Genomic DNA, 14,032 nt, shown 5'->3' with positions numbered 1-14,032 from the left:
AAGTGACTTTGAGCCTTGTTTTCATGTTTGTAAAATGAAGACAATGGAAGCATTAATAGCTTTCTCATTAAATTGGGAAGATTGAATGAAATTAGGTATATAAGGGCAACTAGGCATAAAGGAAATGGTAAGGGGTCTGGCTGGCTGCTTCTTTCTTGATCAGCCTTCTCTGTTCTTTTCCAGAGATGTTAGTTCTTCTCAACTATTTTCCCTTTGTTCTAGAGCATTTTCTCTTAACCAGGTGTAAGCGGTGTTTTTGTTTAGTTGAAAAAAAAGGTTTATGCCTTCTATTTTGAATGTACAAAGTGAGCGAGTGGAATATCTTGCGTTTCTGTCAGTGTGGTAGAAGATGACTACAATGACGGTGCAGGGGCCCTTGCCTCTTCTCCCCTCGAATAGCAGCAGCCTAAGACCTTTAGTTTCTTTGGGCCTCAGGATCCTTATCTATAAATGTAAGGACTTGAATTCAGCATACTGGGGCCCTAATCTATCTCTAATTGCATCGTTGAGAAGATGCTACAAGTCAGATGCCTTACTAAATTATGCAGGCCATGAGCAAAGGACCATGTCTGTTTTGCATAGCATCATATACCCCTGACATCCAGAATACCTGGCCCATCAAACATACTCTGTGAATAAATGAATGAATGAATGAATGAATGAATGATGCAGGAAAGAAAGATCTTCATGACAAAGAGGGTAGTCCCCATTCAGCAAGAATTATTGTCAGGACACCCCTGACTTGGTGGGCCCTCTTCTACAATTCTGAGTTTAAACTCAAAATTTCTAATTGCAGAAGATGTTTATTAGCTCAAATGTCAACTTTTTTTTTTAGCATTTCTTTTCAGACTTCCTCAAGAGTTCATGATCCCTTTTCAATTCCAATTTGTTGCCATCCTTTATAGTCCTGTCATCATCTAGTAAGTCAGCTGTGCAAAGGTAAATACTGTTTTTGAAAGCACAGGGTATAATTACACAACATCATAGCACCATCTGCAAGGTGCTGTGCCCTTTTCTTTATTTCTCAAGGCAGCATCGCATACCTCATTTTACAAATGAAGAAACAGACTGAAAGCAAGGAGCATTCCTTGGGCTTCTGAGTTCCTGCTTTAAATACACCACTATCTCTGACTAACACATGCCAGAATTAGGCTCCTTCACACATCCTCTAGTCCTACAGACCTTTAAGGAGCTGAGCCTTGTTCCTCACCACTCACAGGGCCCCTCGTGGCTTTCCTGTCAGTGTAGATCTGTGAAACTTTTTCCATTCTTGTTCCTGCCATGTTTTATCCTGGGTGGGGAAAGTATGTATAACTAACATTGTACCCAGCCTTGTAGGGTAGATGTGGTCCCTGCCTTCAAGGGTAAGAACAAATTGGAAATACAATCCATTTGTTCACGCAAATACTTTTTGAACTCCCCCTTTGTATAAAGAATATACTATTGCACATACAAGACATTTTGGGGTAGAAGGCACTATATAATTTAGAGCCAAAATGATGTGGTACACACTAAGTACTGTCTAGATTTGAAGAAATCAAGACATCAGAATTCGCTGGCAATTTAGATCCTTTTAGATATGTGCAGTTCCCGAAACAAATACAAAATGTTTCTTTCTGGGCAACTTTGGCTTACCCTCTGGTGTTAGACTTGTCAGCAGAATTGGTAACTGTTATAATAATATTGTGACAATGTCAAGACACTTCTAAAACCTGAAATCAGACATTGAATAATACACTAATTGTTTTCTTTCCAAACAATTAGGTAAAGTGATTGCAAATGACTATCTTTAGATAAAGCAAGAAAGGTAGATGTTTCAAGGACATGTAGCTTTTGTTCAAATTGGGTCATCATTACCTTTCCTCATTGTTTTGCCAAAACTTTTATAGCAGAAGACTGGTGAGAGGAAGGGCAGTGACCAAGGGCCAGTGCTGAGAACTGCCAGACTACCGCCTTGGAGAAAGGGATTTCTGTGTCAAATTCTCATTTACTAGCAACATTCAAACAAGCTTCGCTATTTTCTGTGTGAATATTTGAAACAATTGATAACAATTGAGTGTTGGCTGCCATTATGTCACCATCAAAAAATCACGAGAGAAACTCTAATGACTTCTAAATATAATCTGCTAGTTCTCAGCTTATTTTATATATTCAGGAAAAGCAGTTGGCATTATGTAAGAAAGGAATTATGAAAACCTGTCCTTTCAAGTCAGTCACTGGCAGGACTTTGCAGCAACATTGCTTTATAACCTTGTCATCTAGAGTCGTCTGTCTCGTACTCACTCCTGAATTCAGAATTTGGGATTATAGAGGCACCTGAGAGGCCAGTTGACTGGAAGATTGTTCGGTCTTATCAGATATTAATAGAAAAGAGATGATTGTTTAGGCTGGGCGTGGTGGCTTGCGCCTGTAATCCCAGCACTTTGGGAGGCCGAGGTGGGCGGATCAGGAGGTCAGTAGTTCGAGACCAGCCTGGCCAACATGGTGAAACCCTGTCTCTACTAAAAATACAAAAATTAGCTGGGCGTGGTGGCGGGCGCCTGTAATCCCAGCTACTCAGCAGCCTGAGGCAGGAGAATCATTTGAACCCAGGAGGCAGAGATTGCAGTGATCGCTGCCATTGCACTCCAGCCTAGGCGACAGAGTGAGACTCCATCTCAGAAAAAAAAAAAAGAGAAGTGATGATTTGTTTAGCTAGTTCTACCTAGTATAATTACCAAGAATTAACCTAACTCCTAAAGATGTTTCAGGTGTAAACATTGAGTCAAACTGAAAATGTTATTGGGTCACCAGACCACTGACTGTAGTTAGCTATTTAATGAGACCTTTGATACAGTGGCCAGTGGCCAGCACAGAAGCTTAACTTGCTCTCCTTCCCCACCTTCCAAGGTAGCTAGACAAGGAGTAATTAATTGTTCTAACTCAACTAGAAGGCAACCCTTATAGCGTGAAATGCATCTTTCCACTTTGGATAAAATGCTGTCTCTGCAACAATTTAGCTCCTAGAGAAGACAGAAAAGGCAAACTCAGTTTTTTGTTCTTTGGGGTTTTTTTGGTTTTTTTTTTTTTTTTTTTTTTTTTGGCCACTACATGTAAATCACCTTGATTTGAAAAATTCTTGTTACTCTGCCCTCTCCGGATCCTACGTGGAATATGTAGTTGGCTTCCAAACCAAAAGCAGTAGCTCTATACATTTATTCCATGAATTCAGGAACATTCACTGTACCATCTATGAAAGGACTGGTTATACAAACCCACCCTTGCTGGTCAGTCACTGAGACAGGCCGGAAGCAGATGTAAGCACAAAGGTAGCCAGGCTTTCTGCTTTCTGTATTCATTAGCCTTTTCTAGGTAGTGGATTGGTGTGTTGTTTTATTCCTTTGCTTTTAAAATTTTTGGAATGCCTCTAAAGTTGAGTATTTCTTGCTGAGAGCTGATATTTAAAGTTACTTGAGGAAGGACTTTTTAAAAATTCTATATTTAATTTGTAAATATGCATCTAAATAAGAAATATATTTGCCACAGCAATTTTAAGCCTTTGATAAGCTTAAATGTGTTGGTAATGTCTACCAACACATTTTTGGTAGTTTCGTCCTTTTTGGAAACAAAATTCTTCATGTCTGCAGCCACTTGCATTTTTGGTGGAGACCCATTACCTGCAAGGTTTTTAAGGGTTTTGCAGCTTCTGGAAGGCAAGACCCATGACCAAAGAAATTTGGGAAAAAAGACTTGGCTAATTAAAAGTGTCAGATGATGACTTCTGACTTTGAAGAATTTAATTGGCTTTAGATGGGAGGTTGTGTGTTTAATCGCTTTGCTTTTTCTGACATGTGACTTGACATGAGTTCCAAGAACAATCAGCTAGTTAGAAGGTTTGCAGAAGGAAGCATTGTGCTCCCTGTTAATCAGCTGTTCTCTCTCTATTCCCCCCTTATCCCTCTTCTGATTTCAGTGGTGCTTCATGCCCCACCTCCAACCAAGATCAAACGGGAGCTGCACAGCCCCTCCTCTGAGCTGTCGTCTTGTAGCCATGAGCAGGCTCTTGGTGCTAACTATGGAGAAAAGTGCCTCTACAACTATTGGTAAGTGGGCAGGTGGAGTCGAAGAAAGGCTGCCCAGAAAGTCTCTGGAAGTAGCCATCAACCTGAATGTTCCTTCCCAGTGTTACTTACCCAGCAGACCCTGGGGTAGAACACATCCTCCTTTCATGGCAGTGTCATCCTCCAGGTGTAGCATAGTTCCCTTGGGATCATTCTACTGCACACGAAAGAAAACCGTTAAAGCCTTGTGGCTCCACAGGGCACTAAGTTCATAGGGTACCCAGTCCTTCTAGGGAAAGAGTCTCAATCCTGGGATATTTGATCTGTGGCTTTGAGGCAGGTAATATATACTTCTTCATGTCTATCATATGTTAATGTGAACTTTAAGCACCAAAGAAGTAATCTCCAAATCAGAATATATGAAAAAGTCTTGAAGCTTGTGCCCTTTACTTAAGAATATCCAGGCCCCAGGAATGAAGCTTTAATTTTAAATCATTCTTTGCTCTAGAAGATAAACATAGATTTGCCTGAAAGGGGGAGGAGAAGAGTTGTTAATTCAAATGATGTCACAGCACAGACGTACCTTCAACACAGATTCTGACTAATTCCTGGGAACCCTGGAATAGTTAGGAGAGGGGACCAGAGAACACCTGGCAAAGCGTAAATTCTCCCCTCACCCACCCACCCTACACAGGCATACACGGAGAATTCTTTTAGAAGGAGGGAGAAAGGAAACCGGAAGCAGAGGCTAAAATTATCCTTGAGAAAAATCACTAGAAGTGTTAAACAAGTCCCTGTGACGCAGTGTGTTTGTCACTTTTCGGAGGTACAAATATCCCCTCAGGGCTATGAGCGAACTATGTTAATGCTGTTATTTCCTGGCAACAATGGGCTGCAAACTAGCTTTCTGCTGGACCTGGTAACCATGCAAATTGCTTCATTTCAGCTTAATAGTTCCTTCTCTTTTTCTGTTTACAGTGCCTATGATAGGAAGCCTCCCTCTGGGTTCAAGCCATTAACCCCTCCTACAACCCCCCTCTCACCCACCCATCAGAATCCCCTATTTCCCCCACCTCAGGCAACTCTGCCCACCTCAGCGCACGCCCCTGCAGCTGGCCCTGTTCAAGGTGTGGGCCCCGCCCCCGCCCCCCATTCGCTTCCAGAGCCTGGACCACAGCAGCAAACATTTGCGGTCCCCCGACCACCACATCAACCCCTGCAGATGCCAAAGATGATGCCTGAAAACCAGTATCCATCAGAACAGAGGTGGGTGTTGATCTGGCCTTCTTCCTTAACTGCCTCCCTCATCCCTGTCCTTTCTCAGTGGGAGAGGGGAAGCAGTTTTTCTTGTTTACCAGGTTCCTAAAAAGTTATGATTGCACTGAGGCAGCTTGTGAGGCAAGACTAATAGCAATATGAATATGACTGTTTATATACTACCCTGTTCCCAGGGTACACCAGATGGTTGATGGACTACAACATCCTTATGAAGTAGGTAAGGGAGAGGTAACTGGTATTCTCCCTTCTCACAGAACTAGAGGAAGAATGACTTGCCAGGATAGTCTTGTCCCTCACTGAGGGCAGGTTCCTGACTCCTCATTGGATGCTGCCTACTATTAATAGAATCAAACTTTATTTCACTTACATATAAGGGACCATTGCTGAGTTATACAAGGTAGTATTACTCATCTGACTTGAACATGTTTTAACAGTAGGAGATTAGCTAAGGACCTTGTTTATACATCTGCTTTTGAGATAGAAATCTCCTGGTTACACTGCAGGTGGTTTTTATATTTCTACAGACATGGAGGCATCAGGAGTAACTTGTCCAGAGTCATTCATTTATCGAAAAAGTGTGTAAAGGGAACCTTCTCTGTGCACTCCAAACCTGACCTCTTAAAGTCCCAGCCTTCTAAGTTTATTATCAGTGGCATTCTAGAATCTCTGATGCATGTGGCCTTCTTTCATAGATGATGTGCTGGGGGCCTTTTTTTATTTCAAGTTTCTTTGGGATAAGGAGATAACCGTGGGTGGGTAGTTGTCAACAATATTACCAAAGGATGCAAGATGGTGTGGGGGGTGGCAATGGGGCAGAAGTAGGGAAAATAACATGAGTGTACCTTTCCCAGGCCTGGTCCATTCCAGATGCCTGCCAGTATTTACTTGGAGATCACTTTATTTCTAGATGAAATGCAGGGAAAAAAATAAGGTCCCTTTGTCTGGTTCTGATCCACTTCCCATTTTGCTCTGAAAGTCACCATTAAGAACGGCAGAATATGGCTAGTTGCTGTTTATTCCTTGGTTAGGCCAAGGGACATGAACACTCGTGTTACACAGGGCTCAAGGGATGAGCACTGATGGAGTTGGTGGGGGGCTGGCTCGGGAGTCGGCCTTTGTTGCCACCCGGGGCTCATCTGGAAGACACAGCTGCCTCTGAGCTTTTAGCAGTTGTTACCTTGTACTAACAACCTGTACTTGTGCAGGAGAGTTTGGATACTTGGTTTTTTATGTAAAAATTGTAGATTTTTTTTTTCAAGTTGGCAACTAATTCAAATTAAAAACAACATCACTCTACAGACTAAACAAAACTTCTCTGGGCAAAATCACCCCGCAGGCCTGCCAATTTGTGAACTCTGGCCTAGATATCATTTTTATTTCAATGGTTTTTTGGTGTTTTTAAACAGCATCTTGCTCATTTTCTGCAAGGGTTATGGGAAAACTGGGGAGGAGGGGTGGGGTCGGGTATATATTCAGTATTTGAAATTCTTAGCAAACTTCTATTTGTTGTACCATGAAGTATAAAAGAAAATTCCTTTATCTAATATTTCCCCCTCAATCCTTGTTCTTTATCCAAGGGCCTTATGTAACATACTGTATTAACAGTTAACTGAGTTGGGAGACAAGTATCCTAGTTCTCCTGGAGAATTGGGAGACGGTAGCCCCAGTCTCAGCTGAGAAATAAGCCTGCCTCCAGTCCACCCAGCCTCCTGAGAAGGAAGGAGGTTTGGATTCCTGGGATTGATGAGTTATTTGCCCTTGGGTGTTGAAAGGAAGAGAGGAGGGAACCAGAATGCAGATATTTCTTTTTTGGGTGATTCCTCCTTGAAGTCTGCCTGTGCATTTTGGACTTACTACTTCTTATACTCTGCCTTTAGGACTGATGGATCTAAAATTCAAAGTTCTCACACGCACTATCCTTGAGATAATTGAGGTAAAGGGGGAGGTACTCTGTAGGCTACCAAATCCATTAAAAACAACACTTGGGCACTTGGGTTTCTACACAAGAGTGCTGTCCTCTCAAAGTTGAAAATGCACAGGAGTCCCTGCAGGAGTGTGGAGGGGGGATTTTCAATGCAGATTCCTTGTTAACATTCAGAGAGAGAGTCGGTGGGCCTGGGGGTGGGGCTTGGATATAGTCTTGTCACACTCTGAGAAATTGTGATGCAGCTCTCTCTACCCTCATCCTTATTCCACCCCACCTTTATTTAAAGCATATATTACCAAATTTTGTTTCCACTGCCTTTGTCTATTAATATGGTCATCCACTTGATATCTGTGTGACATAAAACGCATCGAAAACATGACTGATTTTGCTTTTAGATACTGGATAGTACGCAGAAAATGAGACAGACTAAAATCCCTGGTTTGATTTTTGTAAAAGTAATAGAAATTACAGTCATGGATAATATCAAACTTAATAATCATGCATTTAATAACTGTTATGCCTGCCGAAAAGTGGGACAGATTACTTTTATTGGTGACTAGGTTATCTCTTGGCTTAGAACTTAAAATTAGAGGGACTATTACTTCAAAACGAAATCCCTAATACAAATACATGGTATTTTGCATGATAGAAGTAAATAGAGTCTCATTTGAAACTTTTAACAGCCCTGTGACATAGGCCATTTGTTTCAGTTATGATTTTATTTGGGCTGCTGACACCCACTAATGTCTACTATAAAAACTGTGTAATTGACCTTGATAAATTTGTTTTGACCTTGAACATTATCTCTTTTTTTATTATACTTTAAGTTCTATCTATCTCTTCAACTACAAAATTTTAATAAATTCCTATATCATTTAATCCAAACCCATGTGCTTAACATGTGTCTTTTTTGTTTTGCTGGGTGTGCCGTATCTGTTCGGTTGAATAGAGTAAGCTCTTTGAGGATAAAAACCTGTGATTTAGACTCCTTTCTTTAGGCCACATTTAGCCCTGTATCTTATTTGTCCTCCATATATGTTTATTGATAGTGATGGAAATTTGCTGGATTATGCTGTAAATAACTAAAATGTAATCTAGTCAAAAGTACATCCTTGCCGCACATGGCAGCACACACCTGTAGTCTCAGTTACTTGAGAGGCTGAGGCGGGAGGATCACTTGACCCCGGGAGTCCTGGGCTCTGTAGTACACTATGCCGATCTATCAGGTGTCCACACTAAGTTTAGCAACAATATGGTGACCTCCTGGGAGTGGAGACCACCAAGTTGCCTAAGCAGAGGTCAACTGGCCCAGGGGTCAGAAACAGAGCAGGTCAAAACTCCCATGATCTCACTGTGCCACTGCTCTCCAGCCTGGGCAACATAGTGAGACCCCCATCTCTAAGAAAATAATAAAGAAAAAAGTACATTCTTAATGTTTTATATAGTCTTCGCATATACTTATTCACAATTCAATTTATTTTTAGAAGATAAATACTGTGTTTGAAAGCCATGATTTATACTGGTGATTTCCTCCCCGCAAGGAGAGGGGAAAAGATATGTAATTTGACATGTTCAGACATGTTCCACTTATCCTGAAAGACTGGCTGCTCTTGGAAGAGGAGAAATATTTTTTCCTTCAGCCTTCCCAATCTTGAGAGTTTTCTCATTGTGTTATTTATGATGTTTACATGTGCTGGGTGGAGGAACTTAGAAAAATATTCCTATGTTATGCCTATAGTACTGGCTGCATATATTTTTGGCTTTTATTAAACCATATCTCATTATATCTTGTGTTGAGGAAAGCCCTGCAATTCAACTGAAGAAGCTCCACTAAGAAAAATGTATCTCTAAGAATTTTGGAACACACTGCTTTGTCATTTACTTGACATCAACAAAAGAGGTTAAAATCCAAGAAGCAGCAACATTTAAGAAAATGCTCCTGTAGTAGAAGAATCCTCTGCTTCTAGATAGCCCCTAAGGGCATCAGTATTATGGTAGGCTAGCACGCTGTAATTGACAGAACATTATGTGCTGTGCTGGAGTCATCAGGAAAAGGTCAACTGGGTAGTGTCTTCTGAAGGAGGAAACGGCCTAAGCTGTTTGAGAATGTCAAGAGCATCTCCCTCCGTGGTTATTATTGAGGATTCAAAGCTTAAAGGGATGGGCTAAGTTTTGTGGAATTTTGATTTAACAAAAACTACCAATTCCTTAAGGATGCTAGATAAATTAAGAGATTTAATATACTTGTTTTTCCTCGTTTTTTCTTCCTCTCCTTAAAGTAAATTGCTATTCATTTTTGTCCTTCAGATTTTGTAGTACAATAATTTTTAGAGAGGAATGAATTTGACTGTGAGTCACATTTGTAGCCTGGCCTAGAATAAAGTGAATGTGTCTGATGCATCTCTTCTCCAAGCGCCTGTTAATAGCATGTTGTGTATGCAGCACAAATTCACTTTGGGATCTGAAACTGAGTTTCATGGATGCTTAATGGAACCTTCTTTGACAGACTGAATAATGTTCTTGCAATGGTTAGAGTGCAGAGGTTTTTTTAGTTCTGAGTCTTAAGAGGGTTTGTTTTTAGCGTTTCATCATGTTTACAGTAGGCTTCTTGTTACCTTTTAACAAGCTAAAGGACACTTCCTTTTATCCCCAGTTTACTGAAAGTTTTTAACATGAATAGAGGTTGAAATTCATTAAACACTTTACTGCCTCTATTGGGATGATCAAATAATTTTCTCCTTTAATTTCTTAATATGGTGAGTTACACTGATTTATATGAAACCAACCTTGCATTCTTGTGACAAAGCTAACTTGTGTTTTTTTTATTTTTATCTTTTGGAGACAGAGTCTTACTCTGTCGCCAAGGCTGGAGTGCAGTGCCGCCATCTGGGCTCACTGCAGCCTCCACTTCCCAGGTTCAAACAATTCTGCCTTAGCCTTCCTAGTAGCCAGGATTATAGGCGGGAGCCACCATGCCCAGCTAATTTTTGTATTTTTTAGTAGAGACAGCATTTCGCCTTGTTGGCCAGGCTGCTCTCAAACTCCTGACCTCAGGTGATCCACCCACCCCATTTTCTTCCCAAAGTGCTGGGATTACAGGCGTGAGCCACCACACCTGGCCTTAACTTGTTTATTGTGTATTATATTTTGTACATTGCTGAATTTGGGTTTTCTGATATAAATATGTAAGACTTCCACACCTGTCCTCATGATTGAGAAAGTACACAATTTTTCTTATATTGTCCTTGCTAGGTTTTAGCATTTAGGTTATATTCATCAAATGAGTAGAGGGTGTCTTCTTTCTGTATTTTAGAATATCTCATGGGAAATTGGAAGTCTTTATTCCTTGAACTTTTTGAAGAATTTACTGGTAACACCATATGGGCCTGACATTTTCTTTGTAGGAAGATTTTTAATTACTGGCTCAGTGTCTTCACATTTTACAGTTTTGCCCTGGATTTCTATTTAGTTGAATAAATAAATAAATTTTTCTAAGAAGTTGTCCATTTTGTGTGAGTTTTAAAATTAATTGACATAAAGTTATTCGTGGTGCCCTTTCTAAAATCTCTATAGCATCTGTAGTTGTCTTTTTCATTTTTGATATTATTTATATAGACCTTTTTTTTTTCTTAGTCTTGGCAGACAATATATTGCCTTTTCAACAAATCTGCTTTTGGCCTTACTTACTCTCTCTCGGGTGTTTTCTGTTTCATTGATTTCTGCTCTCACTAAAATACTTTATTCTTTGTTTTCTTTGGGTTTATTCTGTTTTTCCAACTTCTTTTGTTGTATGATTAGCTCACTAATTTTTAGCCCTTTTTCTTTATAATATATAAGCACAAAACCATATAAAATTTATTTTAAGGCTGGGGTGACTGTACATGGAAGTTTGCCAAGTCACTTATGGTCTGTCTATGCCTTGTCTAGAAGTGATTGCTAATAGCTTCTTCTTATACTCTCCAAAGGATCTTGGTTTGGACAATCAGTTATTTGATCTCCCTATCCAAGTTCTGCTTTAGATACATTGCACAAGTTCTGATTTGCAGTATTTTAAAAATTCAGCTCCAAGTATTTTCTATTATTTCTTTCAAACTTGGAGTTCTTTATAGATATGTTTCTTAATTTCTAAACATATGGGATTTTTCTGGCTGCCTGGACTATATGATTTTTATTTAAATCTCCTCCAGAGACTATTTTAAAACGATTGTAGAAATACTGTAGACCAGTGGCTCTGGAGTGGGACAGACTGACAGATCTGGGGTTGAATTGCTGCTCTGCTACTGTGTGACCTTAGGCAGGCACTCACCTTCTCCAAACTTTGATTTCTTCATCTGAAAATAGGATAATAGACACCACATAGAAGCATTGGGTGGATTAAATAAAATCACGCTTGGACAGAGAAGGTGTTCAGTAAACGTTAGCTTTTATGACAATTTTACTTTTTAAAAATCACTTTTATTTTACACAAACTATACTAAAGGATGCTTCCTTAAATGATGTAGATACCGCAAACTGAGAAACTTCATTGTTTAATGTTAAGTTTTTAAAATGTAATGCTCCCTTTATCCCTAATCTTTCATCATCACAGTAATATTTTTTGTTTTGTTTTGTTTTGTTTTGAGATGGAGTCTCACTCCATCGCACAGGCTGGAGTGCAGTGGTGTGATCTCGGCTTACTAAAACCTCCCTGTCCCGGGTTCAAACGATTCTCCTGCCTTAGCCTCCCTAGTAGCTGGGATTACAGGAGCACACCACCATGCCAGGCTAATTTTTGTATTTTTAGTAGAAGCGGGGTATCCCCATGTTGGCCAGGCTGGTCTCAAACTCCTGACCTCAGGTGATCTGCCTGCCTCAGCCTCCCAAAGTGCTGGGATTACAGGCCTGAGCCACCATGCCCGGCCATATTTGCATATCTTCTGATTTTAGCTTGGGAGTTTTGGGGAGAAGGTGGGGCAGTTGAAGATAATGTTTATTGAGAACTTACCAGTGTTGTAACAGGGCTGGGCCTTATAATATAGATTATCTTACATCATCTTTACAAGGTATCCTGGCTGTCCTTAGTTTTTTGGAGAGGAAACTGAGGCTTCAGAGCAGTTAGATAACTCATACAAGGTCACACAGCTACTAAGTGGTAAAGGTTGGATTTCAGCCCAGGATATTCTGACTTAACAGCCAGAGCCTCTTACCCAGCTATGCTGCTTCTCGATTTTCCATCTTCTTCCCTGAGCCTTAACGGAAGTACTAAGTGCATGATGTTGATTTCTTGGCAGATTTTATGTATCATTTCTCAGCCGGCCTTTAAACGGTCACTGCTTCACCTGGCACCCATAATCACCATATAGCCTTTGTGAGGTCCTTTTCTCCTTTTTTTTTTTTTTCCTGTCAGCATTGTGTTTACTCTGTGTGCTGGCAGCAGAAACCAAAAAGGAAATGCAGAAAAAGCATCTAACGGTTTTCATAACGTAAACCAAATGTTGGGAGTGTGGGTGAGCTCGTGGGAGGAAAGGCGCTATATAAATCTGACAAATAAATAAATAACTGGTTCTTTAAATAAACTTGCACCGAAAAAGCCTTAAACTGTGACCTATTGAATTTAAGATTTTTCAGAGTCAGAAGTCTCTCTGTGCTCACCAAATGTGAGTTCCCTACAAGTGCGCTCTGTTGGGCTAATGGTGGGAGTGGAGGGAGGGAAGGAAGAAGAGGTTTGGTAGGAACCAGGCTGTGCCTTCACTGAAAGTGATTGCCTGCCTTGGTAAATTAGAGGCATCTTTGTCATGGTTGTATTATGTATACAGCATATTCTCACATACTTCAAAAGGACTGGAGAAGGGAGGGGGGTTCAAATGAAGGTCAGTGAGTAAAGTTCACAGGATGTATTTTGAGGACAAGGACTGAATGACTTTACTAATCTCTGCACATAAAAGACATTATCAGCAGCAAGCTCTGAGAATCTTTCTTCCAAATACACTGGCTTTGTGACCTACCCCTGAGATCCCCCTTGGCCACTCCCGCTCTCTCAAAACAAACCAGTACAGAACAATCCCAATTATAGAATCTGTTCTGCAGATCACAGGCGTCTAAGCTTTGCACATCCTTAAAGTTATGCCGCGGGGAGGGGATGAGGTTGCTGGCTAGTGCCCATGTGGAAGTACCTTTTCCTGAGGAGACCATACCAGGCCAACTCTAGAGTTTCATTGTGGAAGGTGAGAAGATGAGCACTAAGCGGAAGTGAGGCCATCGGCCTGTCAGCTGCAGAGGCTCTGGTTACAGAACTGAGCAGCACATGCCGACTCGGAGCTATCAAAGGAACTGATTTCTGGAGGTCACCTTCGAAGGTGCTGGAATAGTGGCAGAGGGGAAAGGGAGAGAAAATGGAAGGTGTTTTTACCATTCCTTTCAAGTAGTGCAAGATTTGGGCACTTTACAAAAATAAGGCCTTAAGAATATCTTCAGCCGGGCGTGGTGGCTCACACCTGTAATCCTAGCACTTTGGGAGGCCAAGGCGGGCGGATCACTTGAGGTCAGGAGTTCGAAAGCAGGCTGGCCAATGTGGTAAAACCCCATCTCTACTAAAAATACAAACAAAATTAGCCAGGCATGATGGCAGGCACCTGTAATTCCAGCTACTTGCGAGGCTGAGACAGGAGAATTGCTTGAACCTAAGAGGCAGAGGTTGCAGTGAGCCAAGATTATGCCACTGCACTCCAGCCTGAATGACAGAGTGAGACTCCATCTCAAAAATAAATAAATAAAAAGAGTATCTTCATTGGCCAGGCACTGTGACTTT

General features: G+C 40.9%; 1 protein-coding gene across 1 annotated transcript in view; it reads left to right on the top strand.

Moving 5' to 3' along the window:
- Positions 1–14,032, top strand: part of ETV5 (ETS variant transcription factor 5) — a 61,336-nt gene that overhangs the window by 23,976 nt on the left and 23,328 nt on the right. The window contains exons 6-7 of the mRNA XM_033211961.1: positions 3,953–4,082; positions 5,019–5,306. Coding sequence (XP_033067852.1) covers positions 3,953–4,082; positions 5,019–5,306 — 418 coding nt within the window. The remainder of the gene's footprint in view (positions 1–3,952; positions 4,083–5,018; positions 5,307–14,032) is intronic.

The sequence above is a fragment of the Trachypithecus francoisi genome, unplaced genomic scaffold (genome assembly GCF_009764315.1).
Source record: "Trachypithecus francoisi isolate TF-2019V2 unplaced genomic scaffold, Tfra_2.0 Lachesis_group0, whole genome shotgun sequence".
NCBI lineage: Eukaryota > Metazoa > Chordata > Mammalia > Primates > Cercopithecidae > Trachypithecus > Trachypithecus francoisi.
The sequence above is the reverse complement of the archived record's forward strand: the minus strand, read 5'-3'. Positions and strand labels throughout refer to the sequence as shown.